Source organism: Kwoniella shivajii, chromosome 5, assembly GCF_035658355.1.
Source record: "Kwoniella shivajii chromosome 5, complete sequence".
NCBI lineage: Eukaryota > Fungi > Basidiomycota > Tremellomycetes > Tremellales > Cryptococcaceae > Kwoniella > Kwoniella shivajii.
The window spans coordinates 1-22218 of record NC_085912.1 but is presented as its reverse complement, the minus strand read 5'-3'; the positions used below and the strand labels follow the sequence as shown (position 1 = coordinate 22218).

Below are 22218 nucleotides of genomic sequence, written 5' to 3'. Positions count from 1 at the left end.
CCGCGACCATGAAGTGCTAAACTTCCACTGCAGGTACCTCCGTATCATCATCCGCTTCCTCATCTTCCTCGCCATCTTCGTTTATTATTCGCCTCGTCGGACTTCTAGCGACCGGAGTGTCAAGGATCTACATTTCGTTCGTATTGTGTCAGCGCATAAAACGCCAACTGCAGAGGTGAAGAGTGTGAACATATCCTCCGTTCTCCATGATCAGAAGAAACAATCTTACTCACTTCTTTGCGCAGTTCTTCTCCGCTGACTTCACCTTTCTCCCCGCTCATTCCGAGATTGTCATCCTCATCATCGACCACACCTAATTTGATTCCTTTTCTGAAAATCTCACCTTCTTCTTCCACCCATGCTCTACTTGTTTGCTCAGTTGGAGAAGTCAGATCATCCAAATGGTCTTCCCCATTGAACAACGTTAAAGGCTGTAATCCCGTGATAGGTGATGCTTCGTTTCCTTGTGCCTCGAGGAATCCCTCCTCTTGTTCTTCTCCACTGATGGAGGGTTTGTGTTTTATAGGTGTGATTGAGCCTAAGCCTAGACCTGAAGCTATTAGACGATTCGACTTAGCAGGAGATTTTGTAGGGGTATTTTGAGAAAAGCTGTTCTCATTGATTTCTTCGGGATCAGAGTCATCATTATCACTGTCACCAATTGAAAAATTAGGACTGGATATCTCGGTTGATGAGATTCGCATATGTCTTCTTTGCGGATAAAGTCTTTGTGGTTGAATAGGAGAGGATTCCGTAGGAACGATTTGTGAAGGCAATAACAATCTTGGAGGAGGAACGAAAGTACTTCCAAATTCGATAGAATTAGTCAACATATCGTTCAAACCAAGTAAATGTTCTAACATTCGATCATCGGTACTTGGCTCTTGTATCTGATCAACAACTCTCTCTTTTAGAACCTTTGAACGCTGGACCAATTCTTCAAACTCTTCTTTTGGTAATTGTCCAGGTTCCCACCTGATAGCTTGTGAGCTTCTCTTCTTGTATACTGCTGCAGCTTCAAACCATTTTTGTAAATCGTTGAGCGTCTCTTCAGTGACTACAACTACTCTTTCAGGGCGCAAGGTGTACACGAATTCTCTTGCCAATCCTTCCGGTGATTGTGCCAGTGCTAATCTTTCCTGCTCCTTTCGCATTTCATCGGCTTCTTTGACCTGTCTGACTAGGGTCGATTTCTTGATAGGTCCCCAGATCACCTCCTGGTGTGATTTGCTCGATTCAACTGCTAACTCAGTATTGCGTATACAGCTTTGAAGGATGTTCTGAGACAGACCAGCTAGATCAGGCGAATTCGGCGGAATCGAGATATCGAGACATCTGATTAGCTTATTCGACTTTAGTCCCACTGAAATGGCTAATATACCAGCAGTATCGATACATGAGTTATTCGTTAAATCGAGGTGAAGAAGTGATTTAGTCTCAGGCAAGAATTCGGCGAGTGATATAGCTCCGTCGTTAGTGAGGCCAGTATCTGCGAGAAATAGTCTTTTCAGAGAGGTGTTGACGGTGAAAGCGGTTCTCAACGCAGCTATCCCTTCTCCACTAGGACCACAACAAGGGTTTGAGCTAAGGTCGAGTGTTTCAAGCGACGAGTTGTATTTGAGGGCTTCGGCAATAGCTACCAGGCCTGAAGTCTCGATTCGATTATCGCTCAGATTGAGAACCTTCAGTGTGCGATTACGTTTCAGTACTTGAGCTATGTAACTGACGCCATTCTAAAGCGCACAGGATGTCAATAAATGTCTGAATACCTAAAACCGAAACAAAAAACTCACTTTGATCTCATTCGATTTCAGATCTAAAGTCAGTAAACGCCCGATCCTTTCGACGCCATCTAAAGCTCTTACACTGCGTTGCAGTGCAATACTAGCTCCACCTGACTCCATCGTTGACATTCTCCCTTCCGCTGTCGCATTTGATACTGTGAAGTTGCCTGCCTCTTGCATTGCTGAATTACCACCACCGGGCATTACTAAAGGATGTTTCGGAGGCGGAGGTGGTTTGTAGCCTTCTGGAATGGTTCTTGAAGTGACACCGCCCGTAGCAGAAGATACAATCATTGGTATGGGAGGTAGGTCCCTATCGTGGTTTGGTAGGGGTGGTTGAGGTTTTCGGGTTCTAGCGGCGTATGGTAGTGTCGTCGGTGTACACGGATTGGACGCAGGGTCAGATGGAGGTCCTAGTAGGGGTGAGTGTACCAGACCTGAAGAGGTTAATCCGGGGGATAACGATGACATTGTCAAAACTGAATCTGGATAGTCTCTGATCATCAATGCCAGAGCGACTGCTCCAAGTGGGCCAATACGATTCCGCCGCAAGGAGATGTTTTTGAGATCAGAAGAGCGGACACCTTGGGCTGTGTAGCGGAAGTCAGCGACAGCAGATACACCTCATCCACAAAAGGGAAATGCACACCTAAAGTTTCCAAAACGTTTGCCTTCAGTCCGCATCCATCCAGACGCAGGGTCTGTACGACCGCGGAAGTCCGATTTGCATCTCCTTCTTTGAGTAACGGGGCCGGGGGTATGAAGCTACCATACGCGTCTCTAACAGGACCATCCCCATCTCCATTGACTTCTAAGGAAATTCTGGTCGATGTGTTATCCATCAAAAGGTCAGGAGACAGTGAGGGATCGGGCAAGAACGACGAGTCTTCGACACCCAATTGTGTCGGGGCCAATGCCAGTACCAGGTATTCAACACTTTTCTTGTCCCACACGGTGTCGGATAGGTCAATGTACCGCAACGAGCGAGCCTGAACTCAGCAGTTCAGTATCAACACACTCAAGGTTTGCAGCACGAACTATCAGATGGCATCACTTACACGCTTCAGGAAGGTAGCCAACAATCTCCATCCACCCGCTTTAATCTTCTTATTCCCCGCCAAACCAAGAGAAGGTAGAGTCCCCGATATCAGAAGAGCGTGAAGAATGGGCTTCAGAACATCTTCTCCTTCTATCACTCCATTCTCTAATTTCAAGTCCATCAATCCCCATTCTGCAGACAATACATCGGCGAAAGATTCGGCAGCATAACGGGTCAGTGGGGCGTCTAATGTGTTGGGACTTCCAGCAGGAAGAGCGACGCCTATTGTCGTGTGATCCACGGGCCGAAGGGTAAGATGTATATGTCGACTTTTTGGCGGCAGCGGAATGACCTATATCTTAACCATTGGCATACAGGAGAGACTCGGATGACGATTATAACCCAGGTACTCACTTCTAGCGCTCTCACAATACCTACTCTAGGCCGTTCTTCCCTTCCTCTACATGCGCTCTCGTATAACATTACTAGTCTATGAGAACTCCAATACTGCGGTCCACAACTTGACGACAATAACAATCTATGGTTGGTCTCAATCTATGAGAGTGAAACGAATTAGCAACTATCATTGCGATCATACATTTCTTGATTTTACAAATTGCGCTGATTACTTACTCTTCTTCTGTCTTCTGTCACTTTAGCAGACCAAGGTTCACCCTGAGAGCTTATAGGATATGTTATGCTTAAATTGGGAAGGACAAAGGTAGCCCTTTTAAGAGGCTGTTTCTGTTTAGATTTCTCTGTCGAGATAGGAGTACCGACAGGACCTATAATTGGCGATCCAGCTTCTGGCAGTGAAACGCTTCTTGCGGGAAGAGGAGAGCTCGTTGTCGAGCCGGAATTGGAAGGAGGACCGGTTGCATTGACCACAAATCTACTCAATCCCAAGCCCGCCAATCTCCCGGATATAGAAGCAAGCGTTCCCCCAGGTGCAGATGTGCTTGTTCCAAGGTTAGCCGAACTTGATTGAGGTAGAGAGCTTGAACCTGCAGCAGAAAATTCATCGGGAGCGTCGAAGAGGCGGGAGGTGGTTCCTACAGCCGTGTTCACAGCGCCGCCCACTATGTCTCTCAATCTATTACCTAATGTCGGCTTGGTTGGTGGAGGAGGAGGTTTCAGAATACCTTTCGCTGGAGGTCTAGGTCGTCGTTTAGCTGGTGACGATGAGGGAATATTGGAAAGAGGAGCCGATAATGTAGAGGACGCTGATAGGGGATCGGAGGTAGAATCAGCAGCGCTGATAGGGAAAGAGGAAAGTGCGGCGGAGCTTGATGAGGTGAGGATCTCTGACTTTATTTGTGAGACGTTGTCTGCAAGTGAAGGAGGCTGCGGTTGGTGCTTGACGTTGGGCGAACCTTTTGATAAAACCTCGTTCGGGGAGGCACTTGTCTGCTGACCATGCTGATCGTCCAAGTCATGCGGGACCTCTTCCGACTGTACAGAGCCCGACATGGTGGGAGAACTTTATCTACGAAATGTTTCAGATGAGAAGAGACTGAAAATGCATCTGAGTTGTACTTGTATACAAAGTGGTACGTAATGTTACAATCACAAATGATGGTCATATCGACGCGCATGAACGGGGGGAAAGACAAGTGGAGATAGGCATGCGTGGTAGAGGAAGGGGGGGTCTGATCAGACAGGTCCGCCTATTTATCTGGGACATGTGCCTTTCATCACGCGTGCGCCTATCCCCTCCTCGCTCACATTCCGTAATATATATGTCTTTCATTCCTTAAAAATCTTTCAATGATAATTCAAGGTACTATCTTACTTTGTCACACCTCATCTGGCAAACACAATCCCACTTATCAGAAACCGACCATTCCTTGACATCGAGAGAACTGTGTACGACCACTGCTACAACCCGATTGATGTGTGAAGGACAAAATCTTTCTCATTCCAGACCATCTCTTCATTTATCTGGCCTTTCCTCTTCATTAAGCTCAACAACATGACAACAAACTTGTACGCCGTGGCCGGGCCATCCAAACCATCGTCAATCTCCACTGTATCATCTACATCACCAAAGTCTGAATCGCCATCACCATTGAAATCGATAAATGCCCTTCCTTCCAGCTCCGTCGGAGGTGTATCAAAACCAGGATTGAACTTGGATGAGAATGGTGAGATTCTAAAAGTACCTGCGTTTTTGAATAAGTTGTATACCATGGTCAGCGACGACACCGTGAATGAATTGATATACTGGAGCCAGGATGGCGATAGCTTCTTTGGTGAGTCAAATTTTTGTTTTGATCAAGTACCCATACTTGTTACCGGAAACGAGGGGTCAATCAAGCCGTGTACAACATCTAAAGCTTGCAGAAAGGACTGTGACATAGATATCATCGGGAACACCTTGCATTACCGGATGGGACAGAATTTCGGACTGGCAATACAAAACACCCCGCTGACACCTCATCTCACAGTGCCTAATGCCGAGCAATTCGGTAGAGAGCTTTTACCGAGATGGTTCAAGCATTCTAATTTCTCCAGTTTTGTCAGGCAGCTCAATATGTGAGTTTAAAGTGCTTGATAACGCAAAATACATCACTGATCTTTCCGAACCACAGGTATGGTTTTCGTGAGTTTTGCGACCATTATCACCTAGATAAGGGCATCTTACTGATCTTTCTTCACAGACAAAGTCCCTCATCTTCAATCTGGTGCTTTGAAGAATGAGACACCAGTCGAACTCTGGGAGTTTGCCAATCCCTTTTTCAAGAAGGGACACCCAGATCTGCTTGCCAAAGTGACGAGAAAGAACAACCGCCCTGGAAACCTACCTTTACCTCCTACCACCGGTTCTGGATCGCTCAATACTCGCTCTGCGACCCAAGCTGCCGTAACTCCTGCTGCACCGCCGGGAAAATATCTGATTACGGACGGAACAGTAGAAGGTGAAGCTGGACAATTAGTCGGACCTTCGGGACAAGTGTTGGATCTCAGCGCAATTCATTCTGGCATAGCTGCTATCAGACAAACCCAAGCCAATATTGGAGCGGACTTACGAAAGCTGCAGGCGTCAAATGAAGCTTTATGGAGACAAGCTTACGAGACTCAAGAGAAGCAGAGAAAACACGAAGAGACGATTGACTTGATTGTTTCCTTCCTCGAAAGGTTGTTTGGTACCGAAGGAGAAGGGCTCAAAGGGCTGAAAGAAGCTATGAAAAGAGGTGCTATTGGTCGGCCAAGGGAAGACATGAAAGCTGAAGAGAATGTTGGAGGAAGTGCTAAGAAGAGAAGGAGGGTTGGTATAGATAGGATGATTCAGAACGGTAATGAAGAAGAAGATGAGGATGATGATGATAGGCTTGTAGAGATAGGTTCTAGTGAGTCACTATCTCTTTCGCGTACCTGTATGCTCGGCCTCACAAACGATTTGTCGTTTCTGCTTTCAAAGCCTACTCCATTCCACCTTTCAAACGATCTTCTTCCGGCAATACTCCAGACGCATGGTCATCGTCGGCTCAACGCTTCACTACGATACCAACGGAAGACGACTCGTCCACACCTTCTGGCAGTACGCGGGCACCTTCGAAAGGCATCACGCCAGGTGCGGAACAAACTCTTGCTGCAAATCATCTTTCTCCATTATCGGATTCGGATCATCTCCTTCCTACGGATAATAATGCTTTAGCCCGATATACTGCTCCAAACCAGTTCAATCAAGTGCCTGACTTTAACCAGCAAACATCGCAACCATTGCTGAGTCCGAACTCCGCTCAAGCCGCTGCATCAGCATACAACCTTGATCCTTCGCTGTTACAGACAACTATCGGCTCCTTGCTGCAATCTCCTGCAGCAGCACAAATGTTCCTTAACTCTCTTAACAGCTCGGTACAAGGTCAAGCCTTACAGACACCTAATACCAAGACTGCGATTCCTGTGCCTGTCCAACCAACACAGCCAAACTTTCAATATCCCAAGCAACAAAATCAAGCTCTGGACAATGCGTCCCTCGATCCTACTTTGGCATTGTTTTCGCCCATACCAAATCAAGATCAACTGACGCAAAACACCAACGATTTGATGAAATCTTATCAAGATGCAATCAGTGTGAACGGGGGAGTGGATCATTTACAGGAGAGCATAGATGATCTTGTCCGATCCATGGGGCTGCAGATCCCCAGTGGAGGGGAAAATGGTCAGAAACCTGAAATCGACAATCTGAATGGATTGGGAATGGGTCAAGGAGGGGAAGTGCTGGTTGATCCGGACTTCAACGTCGATGAATTCCTGGAACATCTAGCCAAGAGTGAAGAGGATGGTGGCGCGATGCATGTCAATATGGGAGGGGCTGTATGATTCGACGATATTTCGGTTGTATAGTAGGTTTGGTGTACAGGGGTAACAACGGTATTGACTGGAGTTGTAATTTGTGTATGACAGTATAGATAGTACTCCAGAATGATTGTCTTGAGGCCATTTTACTGTCAATTTCATATACATCACCTGCAATGGTCAGCACCACCGCATTATCGCATTATCGCATTATCGCAGCCTACACACGTGAAGTTACGTTTAGTCATTTTTGCCATTGTTTGATAAAGCATTTCGTTCCAGGAATTCAGCTTAAAGAAAGACCCTGAACAACGTGATCGACCTCTGCCGCAGCTTCACTTATCCTGGAATATGAAAGACATGTTTTGTATATTACGCTTTGCCGCAGTCGTTATAGAGTCAAAGACATCCTTGACGTGCAAACCCTTACTGCTTGAGGGCGAAGTCTCACTTACTGGTCTAAGGGTTTATGACTGTATAAATAGAAAAACATCACTGCAAGATGTCTCCTACGAACTCACCCTCGAGTTCACGGAAAAATCCAAATCTGCATATCGATTTGACATCATCCTCAACTGATCCAAGTCCAAACAGATCCTATCTGTCCTCTCCAGTCTCCCAATTTCGTGCTCGTTCGCCCTCTAGGAGTGGTGATAACATACCATCATCAGCGGACTTTGGACCGCCATCACCAAGTAATCCATACTCGTATCAGTATCTGCGACCCAGTGCAGCTTCAGACATTGTCGGTAAGAGGAGGTGGATAAGGCGGATTATGAAAAGAAATTTCGTACCGACTCCCCTTGGGTACGCAGTATTGTTATTGTTAGTTATCGCGTTACTATATATCATCAACCCAATCAGCGAGGACACATCGCTCCCGTCGCATGGAACACCACCTAACGGATACCATGAAGTATCTTCTGAAGACCATGTGGGAGGGATAGAGGTGGACGAAGAGCTAGAAATTGACAATCCAGCACTACCAAGTCTTCCCACAATCTTTTCCGACTTAGTTCCATCTCTCACACTTCCATCAGAACTTCTTACCCCCCATCTCTATCCTTTGGCGAAACGAATATCCAACTTTCTACACAGACCTGTGCTGTCGCATGACGAAGCCAAAGAGCGGAACTACAAGGGATGCCCAAGGGAAATATCGGACAAATTAGTCAATCCAGATCAATATAATGGCGACTCTCAGTTCTGGATGGAAGATGTCACTGAGGAAGAGATTGTAAGAAGAAGAATTGATGTCTTGAGATGGTTGAAGGACAGGATTGACCGGGGTGAGGAGATACTGGGAAAAGAGGGAAAGACTGGAGTGGGCAGAGGCATTGTATTGACCGGCGGCAATCAGGTAAGCTGGTTGCTTGAGTCTTAGTCATCAGCGGAACGATATCCCCTTATATTCATAACTGAGGCTCTCCTACGCTCCGCTTATCCAGGCGACAAGTGTTAGAGCTGATTTTCCCGTCTTTCTGGCTTAGGATACAACACTTCGTACGATCACAGCTTTGAAACACCTTCGTCGTCTAAAAGTCGACTTACCTATAGAAGTTTTCCATTACTCTGATGAGCTCACCGACCAAGGTCAGAGAAGTGAGATTGAGGCTTTAGGCGCCACGCTGAGAGAGGCTAGAGGATTGGACAAAGTCGATGGGGTGTGGAAGGTGAGTCATCAGGCTTTGAGGCACCGTCACTCATGACTAGAAGCTATTGCTGATCTCGTGTTTCCGTGCTCGTTCACGAAATAAAGAATTGGCAAGTGAGTGTTCTCAATATGTCGTGATATGGCTTGCCATTCAACGGTTTCAGTCCGCCTACCAAAGTTTGCCCCGTGTAGTCAATTAGGATCTTGGAATCCGCTGACCCTGCCCTCATATCCAGATCAAAGGCTTAGCTCTCGTCCAGTCGTCATATAGAGAAATCCTTTACCTCGATTCGGACAATGTACCATTGCGTTCTCCCGTCCATCTCTTTGACTCTCCAACATACACCAACAACGGACGAGCAGTATTTTGGCCAGATTTGTCCAAGGATCACCCAGATAACGCGATATGGAGGATCGTGGGCGACACATGTTCACTAGACCTCTGGACGTTTGAGTCTGGCCAGATTGTCATCGATAAAGCCGGCAATCACGGCTTGAACCTGGCAGCACTGATAATAGCAAGTGGGATGATGGAAGAAAGAGACTTTTGGTTCAAGATGTGTGGTGGTGACAAAGATACATTTCGATGGGCGATGAGAATGTTGGATTTGGATTTTGCGGTCAGTCCAAGATGGATGAGTGCAGTCGGTTTCAAAAACAATTATGAAGGCGAAAGATTCTGTGGACAGTGCGTATCGCTCATGAATATCACCATCATATTGAGCCTCTCTGTTGCTTCGCTAATGTTCATTCGACATTTACAGCTCTGTACTACAATATGATCTGGACACTCCGAAAGGCTTCACACGACCACCGCCCCTTTTTGTCCATTCGTAAGTACAATATCATAATTCCTGGAGGGGAGCTTTTACCAAACTTTGGACCGTGTAATAATGGAGAAGTTGAGGCGCCAGGTTCGTCGCTTTGTTGGAGTAAAGCTCATGGGTACTTTCGTAGGAATCTGCTAAAACACCTTGGGGGTAGTGGCTTAGGGAAGGGAAGCCTTTTCACTCATATAGTAAGTTCAGTCTCAATCATAGCTCGTGTGTTTTTTTTTCAATTGCTCATAGGATCTGGACTACTGTCAGCGTCGAATGTCCAACGATTACTCCTCCAATCCTTCTTTGAATTACGCACATTCCTGGGTATACATGGGACAAGCTCGAGGGATGTGCCTTGATCTGGAATGGCACGATCACACACCTGACAACATCAGGAACAATGAATGGCCGGAGACCATCATTGCTTTGGACGAAGAAGGCGGGGTGTTCGATGGATACGAGGATGGCTGGTTTGATGAAGGTGGGAGGATTGGAGGTTGGTAATTGCGATCATGAGCAACTCGCGGTCAAGGCAGGCCGGTGCACATCGAAGTGTCACTCTAGCTGTCATTCCGTTCGCGGAACTTCTGAAGATAAAAGGTTTCGCATCAAACTCGTATGATAAACAGCAGAGATTCTAAGCGTGTTTCGATTTCTTTTTTCGGTCCACTACTATATACACTGTATATGAAATACTTTTGTTTAATTGTTTCTGATTACTATATAGACATAAACGTACATACCACTGGTCAAAATAACTGTACAAATCAAGTAAATTTATTGTAATACCGCGTCCATAGCTCATATTTACATTGGCTTATCCAAGAAACCATGAAAACCCCATTTAGATTTAGACTCGCACAACATGCTTGGTGCCATAGCTATCCTCACATGCTACCATGGAGGTGGGAATTATAAAACGCTGTCTGTTATCGTAATCAGTTTCGAAACCTTTATATCCGTATCTGTCCTCCATCTCCAAACGTTTTTCAGATTTCTTCTTGTTGTGTTTTAGTCTGAGTTTTTCGAAGTAAACGTATGAGCCGTAAAATGTTTTGGATGTCGCACCAGCTCTTGGGCCACTCTTCTCCAGGAAGTTTTGGATACCGTGAACAGGTTTTGACTCTGGGTCATTTTTCCTATAAGTTTCGTTGATCACTCTTCCAAATCCAGCCATTGTCACACCTGGCTTTCTTAAATGAGCGTTGATCTTGGTACGGATGTCATCACATGTATCGTAGACTGGCACAGCGAGTGATTCTTCTCCATCCAGTGTTATCATACTGACATCTAATTCTTCGGCGACCGCTTTAAGATCTTTGCCTTTGCCATCTTTGGCAGTCTTGACAGTCTTTGAAGTTTTCCGAGGGATCTTGAGACCTTTTCGTTCTCGCTTGACGAAGAACCTGTGAGCGCAGGGATACGTATCACTACCTGAACCCCCCATCACTCCCTTTGTCTTCATGAAGTTGGTATAAGAGTGGGCACTGACGTCGATCGCACGTTGAAATTCTCCAACTTTCATCTCGCCGCTATTGATGAATGCTCTGATTTTGCTTCGGATTTGATTGGGGTTATATTGCATTACCATCAATGATGGGTCGTCATCAGAGTTCGAATCATCTCCAACATCAGAATCTTCGTCCCATGGATTGTTGGGTATGAAGAGTTCAGTGCCACCGGCATTCGAATTCTCATCTTCGTCGTCTTCTCTGGATCGTTTGGGGTGGGCTCTAGCATACTTGGCGAATTCGTCCGCCGTAGATATTATCGACTCCACTCTGGATTGATTGGGTTCTAATATGGAGTGATCTAACAGTGGCGTCATACGCAGGTGTGCGTTTGGGCGGCATCTTGTCCGGATGATATTACTGGAACGGACTGGACTGAAGAGATGGAAGATAGAAGCTGAAGATAAAGCCAAACCAGTGTATATACGACGTGGGAAATAAATAAAAACGGAGAGAGAACCTTTCCGCACTGTGATTTCATGTGATTTCGATGATGTCACTATCACGTGACTCGTGATAAGCAACTTCACATCTGGCACATGCAAAAGAATACTGGTCGTCAAATGCCATTCGGAAGCATGCACGTTGCCCTTTTGACATTTTCGAATATGCATTCGGGAGGGAACCGTATTCGCAATCCCAGCATGATGTCATCCGATAGCTGTCATCGTAAATACTGAGTAATCTATCTTGGATGCTCAACAACGAAGGGCAAGGATGCAAGGGCGACCTTCTTGTCTCACGGAACAGCGACACAAGGATAGCAACCGATGGTCAAGAAGATAACACGATGAGGGGACAGGACATTTCGATCCTCAAATATCAGGTACTCCAGGTATTGAGTCGGTACTTGACATGCTTTCTTTTACATCCCCACGAGCAACAGCTTGCAATAGCGATTTGAGCTGTACAGTGAAAGTCTCGAAAATCCCTGGAGGCAATGATCCGATCTTTGAGCTGATGGAGACTGACATAGACCCACCGCGAGTACTCATGATCTGAAGATGAACATCAACACAGCTCCGAAAGAACACATGAGATACTCACACTGACGACAGCAGCAGCTCCCATCGCAGAAGCGCTCTGTGTAAAGTAGACATCCTGTACTAGGCCTGCTAGTTTTCCTGTCTGTGGTAACTCCATGACTCCCACGTTTGACACCGCTAATGACAATTTGTGAGGTCCGTTGGAATCGTTCATGACCTCTTTCAAATAATCCTCCCATGGCACTTCTAGTTGACCGAGCTTAGCCAACGCTTGTCTGGCGGCTGATTTTGTCGTCGGCTGCCGTAACGTATTACTGAACGATCTGGCATGTTCCCAGAACATAGTTGATGGTTCGATGTGATCGGTCGAAAAGTGAAAGGTGACATAATTACCAGTTGATCGAGGATGACCTAGTTTTTCGTTCCGCTCCGATATGGGCACACTGGAATAAAAGCCAGTATTTGACCAAGTTGACGCACGGTAAAGGGCGAAAAGGCTTGCTACGTGAATTACAGGATGAATCGTGGGAACTTTATGGTCTTTCGAGATAGCCAGAAGTCCAGACAGATCGGACTGCGGTATCTCAAATTCGCTAAATTGTTGCTTGGCGGTGACAGAATCGTAATCCGCTGAGGGTTTAGGAGGGTAATGAGGCGGTGAAGGGGATTCGAAGAGCTTGACTATCGGGCTCAGATAGGAGGATAGTATGTTCCAGTTTGTTGGAACTAGGGGGTGAAGACTAACAGTATCGTCCATCCGAGCAGGAAGACCTTCCGGCTGAGTTGGTAAAGGTATTCCAGATAGTAGGTTCAGCCAGTCTGCGAACAGATTTCTTGCTCCGAGACCATCGCACAGGGTATGATCGATGAGAAGTACTAAGCGGTCATGTGATTCCTTGTGGTGTAACTGCAGTTCAAATAGGGGTCCTGTTGCTAGGACGAATTCTTTCCCGCGCTGGACAGTCCGCTCCACTAATTTTGACAAGCTGTCGTCCGTTTGAGCCTCTCGTACCAAGTCTCGAGGATCACTCAATATCGTCTTGCTATATGACGGAGAGATGTTGCTGTGTTCCACGCCGTATAGTAATATTGGATAGGTCTCGCACAAGGGGCAAGCGCTCGCCTTTATATCATCTAAATTTACGATACCAGAAGGAAGAGAAGCATGGTATATTACGATAATAGGTGAACTGATGCTACACCTTGCGTGCGACCACCTTTCGGACAGTCCTAACAAGTGTGAGCTTTACCCTACTTTCGAAGAAGCTCACCTAGCTTTAGCGTTTCTCGAGACATTATTTATTATGTGAGACAAGAAGAGATGATCGAATACAGTCATTTTTGTTCGAGTCGAGCTTGGTGTCAACGCGGTGAATAGATAACGGTCGTCACGTGGCCTGTTTCTTCACGTGGCGCTGTCTTCGCCATCACTCCTACTCGTATATTTTTCCCACTCAGTATCTTGACAGATTTTTAAGGTATAACTCGTCACTGACTGATGGCAAAGTATCCCGATGATTCAGCCAACTTGTGGTACGTCCCAACTGCGTATTACAACCTGGGTCATACACAATAGTCTTAGGATTCGACCTTTCAAGTCATGCTCATTTCGCCCATCAGTCTTCGGCAAAATCGCGCAACGTGGTACCCAGATATTATATCCTGCTGGCACTTCCTTCACGACCCCGACGGTTTTCGATAGCATCGGCCAGGCTCCATCAATACTTTGGTGTCCCTACAACACATTTAATAACAAAGTGATTGGCCAGCTCTCGGACCGACGAGTCATCACGCGCCGTCGGTATGGGAGAAGTTCAATTGTGAAGGCTATCCATCACTACATAGATCCGGTTGTCATCAAAACCGTCACTCACTACCTCATGATACGCTCGCTCCATCTTGCTAGCAGTGGTGGTAGGGTCAGAGCCACAGGGCACTCTTAGGGAAGACGATCCTCTATCAGACACCGCCCTTACGATTAGGCTTACGCCTGGATCTCCATACCGTTTTTCTTTCTCCTTTCCTGATTGTCATGTTTCGGCCCGCGGCGGGACGCCAATAGGTCTCTGTGTCACCAGACATACGGTATGGATAATTGGGTGCCAAGACTTTTACCACGATGGCGATTGTCGATCATTCTGCGGCCCTGGCCCTTCCGCCAAGCTTGTCACGCTACGCCAAGCCGATTGCCTTGTTCCTGAACCAGGGGAGGATCACCAGATCCTCCAGTACTAGAGATCATTTGTTTTAGGCCTGATGCCCAAGCATAACCATTTGATCATGGGTCCACAAGGGACGATGTGGGGTATCCCAAGAGCCCCGCCGGGCCGTGAAGTGGGATAAACGGAAATAACCGTTCTGCGTAAATGCTAAGAGGCTTGGCATGTCTTATCGCATACCTTCTGCAGTTCGAGAGGTTGCAGCCATTATAAGGTTCAATATGTACACCGTGTCGGCGGCCCGGAAAATCGTACATGCATTGTTCATGACGGCCCGTCGATAAATGAGGTTCAAGGGCTTTCTGGGTATAAAATAGGCGATCAACGGACGACTTATCGTTGATCCAAAAGCGACGACCCTCAATTCGTAGCGTTTCTTTCTGCTTAACCCACAGCGCACACTCTAGCAAATCTATCAAACCATGACACAGACAGAGTCAAGGTGGCAGCACTCCCGTGCCTATACCCTCGCCATCGCGGCTTTCATGGGTATTTTCATGTTTGGTTACGATACCGTGAGTCGACGACGACTAGATTGTTAAAACTGGTGAAAGAAAGCTTACATTCAACATCTCAAAAAGGGTCTTGGAGGAGGCTTGATAGTCCTCCCCAGTTTCCTCCGGGACTTCGACATGTTGGATCTCGATAAGAAGGCACTCGCAGACAGAAAAGGAAACGTTGTTTCTATCCTTCAAGGGGGATGGTAAGTGCTTAAAAATTGTTATCGAGTATTTATGCTCATGCTTTGTCCAGTTTGGCGGGAGCTCTGCTTGCTGCGCCTCTTACGAATCGCATTGGTCGCCAGAAGTGTCTCATCGTGAATTGTTTCGCTTTCTTACTTGGAGCCAGTATCATGACCGCTTCGCCCGGTAATCTTGGAATGTGTGAGTGCATGATAGACTGTTGCCAAGCTGAATCGTATAATAGTCTACGGCGGTAGATTCACAGTCGGTTTGGGTGTTGGCGCTATGTCTATGGTCTGTCCTACTTATGTCTCAGAATTGAGTCCCAAACATATTCGAGGCAGGATTACTGGGTGTGTTTTCTATAAGCCACATTTGTGAATTGTTCTCACTGATGCGATGGTGTAGTCTCTTCCAGGTCGTCGTCGTAATTGGTGTAGCTGCGTCGTACTGGATCACTTACGGCGTGCAACATATGGCACCAACATCAATGCAATGGCGAATTCCTGTGGGGTTCCAGCTCGTTCCCGTAGGGTTGATGCTATGCGTGCTACCTTTTATGAAGGAATCTCCCCGATGGCTAGCGACCCACCACCAAAATGAACTGGCTTTGAAAAACCTCGCCTGGATCCGAAAGACTTCAATCGATGACGTGTTTACCCGTGCGGAGTTCAACGAGATCATCGCCTCTGTCGCTGAGGAAGAGGCGGTCACTGGCGGTCGATCTTATAAAGAGGCTTTTGTACCTGGTAACCGAATTCGATTTTTCATCGCGTTCGCCATGTTCACTTTCCAACAATGGTCTGGTCAGAATTCAATCAATTACTACGCTCCTGATATCTTCATTTCCATCGGTATCAAAGGTGCCAGTACCAGTCTTCTCGCTTCGGGTATTTATGGAATTGTCAAGGTACGTTCGCCACTTGACTAGTACTTTATTGCTGACAAACTTGTAGATTGTGGCCACCGCTGTTTTCATCTTCTTCGGTATCGAGCGCTTTGGCCGAAGATGGTCTTTGACTGTTGGTCTCGCTCTTATGAGTCTCTTCCTCTGGATCATCGGAGCCATCTTCAACACCAATCGTGAGCGCGACAGAACCTTGAGTGTATCGCATCATGCTGATCTTCCATCTAGCTCCCAACGTCAATGCTACCAGCCCGTCTGGAGCTTCCATCGGAATGGCAGCTTGTATTTACCTGTTCGTTATTCCGTATTGTTTCTCAGTCGGTCCTGTACCATGTGAGTTTGCCGTTCCATCTAGAAAAGGAGAGCCCTAATCGCTGCTGCAGGGGTGTATTGCGCGGAGATATTCAATAATCGAACTCGTTCATATGGTCTCATGACTGCCAGTGCCACTCAATGGCTTTGGAATCTCATTGTCTCAAGATTCACTCCTAACATCGTTCTCTCCCTGAAACACGGTGGTATCGTAGGTGTCTGAGCTTTCCGCTGGAATTCGCGTGCTCACACCTCTATTCAGTTCTTCTTCTTTGCTTCCATCAACATATTTGCCGCGACCGCCGCATTCTTCCTCCCAGAGACCAAAGGTCTGGCACTTGAGGACATGGACGTTCTCTTTGGACTCGTTACTGCCGAACAAAGACAAGCTGACCTGGCTAGAGTCGAGGCTGGTCTCAGCGAGAAGGAACAGGAGCTGATGAATGACGATAAGATGTCGGAGACCCGGATTGAGCGGGTCTGAAAGTCGCCATATCATCATTAAGTGTCCAAGTAGTATTCACTATCAATCGTCATAATAGTACGGCTCGCGACTGATTTAGGATGCGGCGGTACGTGTAGTGATGTATGAATTGATTTGTTGTGGATAGATCGTGAAAATCTGAGAGGATCCCGTTGGCTGTCTTTAATGATAGACAAAATTCCTTGCTTGCAGTGTTGGACCAATCTGGGAAGAAGTGTGTTTCTAAGGCATGAGTCTCAGAACACGTTGTAGATTTGTCCACAACGACTGATTGGACTTCATTTATAACGGAACGGCGAATATTCTATCTGCCGGTCAGAAGCAGCCTATGAACCTTCGCAAAGAGACACTTCAGACCTTTTTCAACTTGAAGTTCCACAATACTCGTACGTTGCGTGGAAACCACGAAACACTCCCGTCGGCCGAATCTTCTGATATCTTTTCGAAAACATGCCTCCGGATAACGCTCGTCAATCTGATAACCAGCAAAACCGATGCATTTTCATATCGACACTACCCCTAGGCTTAAATCAATCCTCTTTTGAATCGCGGAAGTAAATCGTGGCACCTTTGCGCCCATTGTACACCTCACATCCTAGCGACTTCTATGTTTTCACTAGTGATATTTTGGCAACCGGCCGACGCCATCAGCTAAATTGCACTCTGCTCGCGGCCGACCGCTTTGCTTGCCAAGCCGCTCTGAATGTAATCCATTATAGATAAGTAAGACCCACGAGATTTTCTCATTATTTTCTTTTCCCACCGAAGAATCACTATGCTAGCGACTGAGAAGACAAATCTCGTACTAGAGGCTCCAGGGGAAGGGCAAAAAGGCCTCACCGATGTACCCGTCTTAACTGAAAATGAGCAGGACGACACGCCTTCTGCGGCTCGATACATTCCGATGAAATATCGGATCATCGCCTTTTCTCTGGTTATATTTTTCAACACAAGCTCGTCATTCTCCGAGAGTACGCTCAGTCCGCTCAAATCAACATTCCGAACAGAACTTGGGGTCACAAGTGAGTTGACGAGTGAGTTCAACTGCTGACACATCTGTCAGATGCTCAATATGGTGCAATATCATCTGCATCCAGCTTAGTAAACACTATCCTCCCTGTGCTTGGTGGTCTCGGTATCGACTACTGGGGCGCAACTTAGTGAGTTGAAGCAGCGAGTTATTATGGCTTACAAGTAGTGCTTCCATCATCTGTAGTGCCTTCATAATGGTTGGAGCGATTGTTTCGGCTGCAGGTGCCAATACGACCCATTTTGGAATGGTAGTTGGCGGTCGAATTCTGATGGGTTTCGGTTCAATGGGTAAGTTCAAACTTCTGTACATTGCTTATGAAAGTCATCGAATCGGCCCAGCTCAAGCTATACTCCCACTGGTTTCGTGGCAGCCATTTGGCGCTGGTCATAGGCATAGACCTCGCTTGGAGCCGAGTCCTGTCGGTGATCAGTCGGTCGACTGCTGTTCCTATGAGTATGATCAATGACTGGTGGGGATGGGCTCTTTGGTGGGTTAGTTTCAGCAAGGAAGCTGCTGACCTATAGGATTCCCGCTTTTACTACCGTGGCCAATTTAATCGTATGTATTTTGTACTGGTATTTCGAGAGGAGAGTACCTCAAAAATACCGACCGCCGCTTGGGAAGAACGCGGCCAGAAAGGAAGGTGCTTTGAGAAAGGTCATCGAATTCAATAATCTCCCCAGACTGTGAGTATATGCAATGCAAATACTGCTGACGAATCAGACCACGATTCTTTTGGATTTTCGCCGGTATTCAGATATTCCAGACATCCGTAGTTGGGGTGTACAGCAGCAACTTGGCTGATATTCAGACTCAAACAAGAGGTACATCAAAGCTGGCTGCGGGATATAATAGCTCGCTACAGGTATGTGTAAAAGCGCCATTCATCACCGGTCACTGTCACATTCTTTTATCTGCCGCACTTGGTCAGATGCATGACTGACACGGGCACGTTCAGAGTGTTGTTCCAATCGTGATGATCCCTTTGGTCGGGGCTTTCATTGATCGGTTTGGCATGAGAATGTACTTCAGTGAGTCGTGGTCTGAAGCTCAGCTTTGTTATGTTAAGAGGCGGCTGACCCCTTTTTGGTTCGTAGTCTCCTGGACAGCAATGATGTATATCGTTGTTATTGGATTAATTGGCCTGACTAAAGTACATCCACTCGGACCTATAATTCTCGGCTCGTTCGCTCTCTCTACATACGCTATACCATTCTCCGCATCCATTCCGGTCATGATCGGCGACGCGCAACTTCTGGGTACCGCCATTGGTGTGTGGAAAGCGTTCGGAAACGGTGGCATAATTGTATTTGACGTTGCTGCCGGCGCCATTGTGAGTAGCCTAAAGCGGTCTTTTCACTGACCCTTGCAGCAAGACCGATCCGGTGACAACAGCTATGATAACGTCATCTATCTTTTGATGGCGTACAAGTCACTGCAGATACTCTATGGATTCTTCTTTGATTGGCTAGATGGCCGATGGCTTGGTCACTCCCTTCGCAAAGGCGAGAAGGAGAGAGTGGCTCTAAGGGATCAAACGCTAGCCGAAGGGATCACGCTTACAGGCTGGAAACCCTCCAAATGGGGAATGTATGTCGTTATGGGAGAGTTAGCGGCGTTGACGGTGACAGCTTGGGCCGTGAGTCAAATCTGCTGAGCCTTTACTGACTGGTTTAGGTATATATCGTATATTCTGTTGGCAGATGAACCAATTGTCGCAAATACATAGATGAGTGATGCATCATAGGGAGGAAAGTTAGAAGCAGAGGTTTGGGGGAGCGGCAGTGAATGAATTAACGAGGAAACAGGACACAGCTTAGCTGTTCTGAACAACGCAATAGGCTTTATCTGAATTGAGCCAACCCGAATGAATGGTGCATTAATGGAGCTGCGCAGGGTGCCGCTGTACGGTTAAGAGTCGCTCTCCAGTCATAGTCCGAACAATGGAGTACATGCCCTGCAGGCGTATGAGGTCTCCACTCGGAAAGCATCTAGCTCCCAAGATTGCTATGTTGGTTCTGGGATGTATATCTCACCAGGGGCCCAATCGGGCAAGTGAGCACGGGTTGATTGATGATGATGTACTACAATGTAAACGCTGTTTCGCCAATCGCAGACGCCTGACCTCGGAGGCAGGCTCGAGGTCTCTTTCCTGATTTTTTCCGTTATGTATATATGGTTCAAACGTGGAGACCCAGAAGGGGTTATTCGTTTCCGGACAGTATCATGACTAAGACTCTTGTAGGCACAACCTCGGTTCAGGTCGCAACCCTGTACCATTATTTGTACACAAGGCGTCAGGTTGTATGTGCAGATCCACAAGAGCAGATGGGGCCAGCGCCTGTCGTGCCTTGGGCGTTGCATCTTTGCGAGACTTTCGATCCTTTTCGGCCATTTTGGCTTTGCGACAAATCTGGCTGAATTGCCAGTTTCATTTCATCGGATGACCAATTGAGCCACAGAACTTCATTGATGGGGATGCAAAGGATATATATATCACAGTGCAGCACAACCTGAATGTGGATTTGCTATGAGACGTTCAGTACTCAAAGGTTCAATGAGGAGGAGATCGACGACGTCTTACTGATTGAGAACCACCTCTGAAAGTGACAATCTGCCAGTAAAAGAGAAACAAATTTTCGCGCGGACTCTTTCCAGATCTTCCATATCCCTTCTTCCATTTGAAATCCTCGGCATGATCCAATCTGACACGACTGAACATCATGTTAATTGTAAACCTTCCAAGGTCCGTGCATAGGCTCACTGAGTTTGCTTGTGAAGTCAGAAACTACGTAGCTCTCGGTCTCGACACCGTACTACTGGGCACCGATCCTGGACATCACAAATCAATTCCCGATTCTCTGAGTCTCGAGATATATAACACTCTCATGAGGTCAGCTGGCTCCCACAGCAGATGCATTTAATACAAGTCAGAATTGCATACCGCCGATAGCAAGCTGTATTTGAAAAGAGCGATCATTTGGTCCCATATTTTTCAACGATGGACTTGCCCAACGATATGAGATCTGGCTCGACAATGTCATGCTGCCCCCACATAGTCACACACTCGTACTTTTCGTATACTGTTGTATATGCCGTTCGGAAGCCTGCATTCTTAGCTCCCGCACAATCCCAAGCATGTGAAGCTGATGTTCTTCAGCCCGCAGTCGACGATTATCGGAAACGTTACTCACCACCGAATATCAGAGGTCTTCCTTCTTCACCAAAGTCCTTCATGACACGCTCATACACAGCTGGTTGCGGTTTGCTTGCACCCACAGGAGTCGCGTCCCATATCCGTTCGACAGGGAAATCGATACCAGCGAGCTTGAAGTACGCTTTCACCCGGTCCACGCTTGCTGACGAACAGCACCAAAATTGGATTCCTCCCTTCTCAAGGATCTCCAGCATCTCGGCAAAGCCTGGTCGGGGTCTGAGTTTCCACAGATATTCATGAACAATGTACTGCACATCGTCCGGTGACCACAACGTATCGATGTCCTCGGGAGTCACGCCGGCTTGATAAAGACATCGGGGAAGCACTTCTGCCCAACGTTCTTCATACGGCATTTTCGGCCGTTGGGTAAGCTGCATGAATGAGGCATCTCGCTCAAGAGTAACGAGCCAGAACTGAGCGAAGAGTTTGGAAGATACACCATACTTCACCAGCTTTGCACCAAGTCGGGTATCTACTGCGTCCTCCAAGGCATCATACCCAAAGCAGGTTCCGACGATGTCGACTGCCTAGAACATCAGCGTTACACTCGGCGAAGAGTCTTGATACTTACAGAAGGCCAGCGGCATTTAATTTGAAACTGGACTGGTCTGAATAGATAGAGGAAGAGTCAAAGCAAGCCTTTGTCATCTGATGAGTCTAACGGAAAGACATGCAATGCAGACATCAAGCGGGACAGTTCCCTTACGCGCGCTCTTCGGAAAAGACCGTGTAGCGTCATACCTAAGCGGCGCTTGAGTAAGTGAACCTCGTGATTCATCAGTCTTAACTTCTTTCGAGCGTTCTAACCCAAACAAATATCCTAAGTGTCCTGTTCCTCAATTGTTAGTATCTGAAATATCCTCTTTGGGGGGTTACATGCCCGTGCCAGGGGGTCGTCCCCAGGGTGGGAATTTCCATGCATCCGTTTTTCATGGATTCCCGGCAGAGGCAAGCATGCTGATTCTGTATCTGGAAACCATTCATGCATAGGTGGGATGTGTGATGCATGAGAATTTATTTTCAGTCGGTCGGGTGGACGGGCTGAAAAGGCTTGGGGGTCGGGGGTGAAAAAAGGCCGGGAGATGGTGTTTGGATGTATATGTCCAGCATTCCAACGGGCTGGGCTGTTGGAGACAGTCTGTGTGAGCTTAGGGGTTATAGGGAGGTTCCCTCTTGGGGTTTTGCCCTTCCCGGTTGAATTTTACCAATCCGAAAGATCCTACAGATAGCTGCTGAAGATTAGGGTTAGGGTTAGGTTAGGGTTAG

The 22218-nt window shown here is 47.0% G+C and overlaps 9 protein-coding genes across 9 annotated transcripts; 5 read left to right on the top strand and 4 right to left on the bottom strand.

The window, feature by feature from the left end:
- Nucleotides 1–16: 16 nt before the first annotated feature.
- On the bottom strand, nucleotides 17–4293 carry IL334_003763 (uncharacterized protein; the record flags this gene model as incomplete). The annotated part of the gene is made up of 7 exons (XM_062935489.1): nucleotides 17–127; nucleotides 234–1733; nucleotides 1794–2374; nucleotides 2434–2773; nucleotides 2843–3175; nucleotides 3238–3378; nucleotides 3457–4293. The coding sequence occupies 7 exons, from the start codon at nucleotides 4291–4293 to the stop codon at nucleotides 17–19; spliced, it is 3843 nt and encodes a 1280-aa protein (XP_062791540.1).
- A 502-nt stretch (nucleotides 4294–4795) lies between these two features.
- Nucleotides 4796–7149, top strand: IL334_003762 (uncharacterized protein; the record flags this gene model as incomplete). Its single annotated transcript, XM_062935488.1, has 5 exons — nucleotides 4796–5075; nucleotides 5271–5358; nucleotides 5415–5425; nucleotides 5484–6173; nucleotides 6245–7149. The coding sequence occupies 5 exons, from the start codon at nucleotides 4796–4798 to the stop codon at nucleotides 7147–7149; spliced, it is 1974 nt and encodes a 657-aa protein (XP_062791539.1).
- A 478-nt stretch (nucleotides 7150–7627) lies between these two features.
- IL334_003761 (uncharacterized protein) lies at nucleotides 7628–8979 on the top strand (the record flags this gene model as incomplete). Its single annotated transcript, XM_062935487.1, has 3 exons — nucleotides 7628–8485; nucleotides 8616–8798; nucleotides 8944–8979. The coding sequence occupies 3 exons, from the start codon at nucleotides 7628–7630 to the stop codon at nucleotides 8977–8979; spliced, it is 1077 nt and encodes a 358-aa protein (XP_062791538.1).
- Nucleotides 8980–9336: 357 nt separating this feature from the next.
- IL334_003760 (uncharacterized protein) lies at nucleotides 9337–10104 on the top strand (the record flags this gene model as incomplete). The annotated part of the gene is made up of 4 exons (XM_062935486.1): nucleotides 9337–9467; nucleotides 9544–9612; nucleotides 9737–9797; nucleotides 9868–10104. 4 exons carry the CDS (start codon nucleotides 9337–9339, stop codon nucleotides 10102–10104), a joined length of 498 nt encoding a protein of 165 aa, XP_062791537.1.
- Nucleotides 10105–10450: 346 nt separating this feature from the next.
- Nucleotides 10451–11428, bottom strand: IL334_003759 (uncharacterized protein; the record flags this gene model as incomplete). Its single annotated transcript, XM_062935485.1, has 1 exon — nucleotides 10451–11428. The coding sequence occupies one exon, from the start codon at nucleotides 11426–11428 to the stop codon at nucleotides 10451–10453; it is 978 nt and encodes a 325-aa protein (XP_062791536.1).
- A 498-nt stretch (nucleotides 11429–11926) lies between these two features.
- Nucleotides 11927–13436, bottom strand: IL334_003758 (uncharacterized protein; the record flags this gene model as incomplete). Its single annotated transcript, XM_062935484.1, has 3 exons — nucleotides 11927–12109; nucleotides 12159–13314; nucleotides 13369–13436. 3 exons carry the CDS (start codon nucleotides 13434–13436, stop codon nucleotides 11927–11929), a joined length of 1407 nt encoding a protein of 468 aa, XP_062791535.1.
- A 1302-nt stretch (nucleotides 13437–14738) lies between these two features.
- On the top strand, nucleotides 14739–16702 carry IL334_003757 (uncharacterized protein; the record flags this gene model as incomplete). The annotated part of the gene is made up of 9 exons (XM_062935483.1): nucleotides 14739–14831; nucleotides 14898–15019; nucleotides 15070–15200; nucleotides 15244–15352; nucleotides 15408–15909; nucleotides 15956–16082; nucleotides 16135–16239; nucleotides 16290–16429; nucleotides 16481–16702. 9 exons carry the CDS (start codon nucleotides 14739–14741, stop codon nucleotides 16700–16702), a joined length of 1551 nt encoding a protein of 516 aa, XP_062791534.1.
- Nucleotides 16703–17477: 775 nt separating this feature from the next.
- Nucleotides 17478–19442, top strand: IL334_003756 (uncharacterized protein; the record flags this gene model as incomplete). Its single annotated transcript, XM_062935482.1, has 8 exons — nucleotides 17478–17724; nucleotides 17766–17862; nucleotides 17919–18164; nucleotides 18260–18421; nucleotides 18525–18600; nucleotides 18694–18766; nucleotides 18833–19068; nucleotides 19413–19442. The coding sequence occupies 8 exons, from the start codon at nucleotides 17478–17480 to the stop codon at nucleotides 19440–19442; spliced, it is 1167 nt and encodes a 388-aa protein (XP_062791533.1).
- Nucleotides 19443–20711: 1269 nt separating this feature from the next.
- Nucleotides 20712–21539, bottom strand: IL334_003755 (uncharacterized protein; the record flags this gene model as incomplete). The annotated part of the gene is made up of 3 exons (XM_062935481.1): nucleotides 20712–20881; nucleotides 20930–21475; nucleotides 21524–21539. 3 exons carry the CDS (start codon nucleotides 21537–21539, stop codon nucleotides 20712–20714), a joined length of 732 nt encoding a protein of 243 aa, XP_062791532.1.
- Nucleotides 21540–22218: the final 679 nt, after the last annotated feature.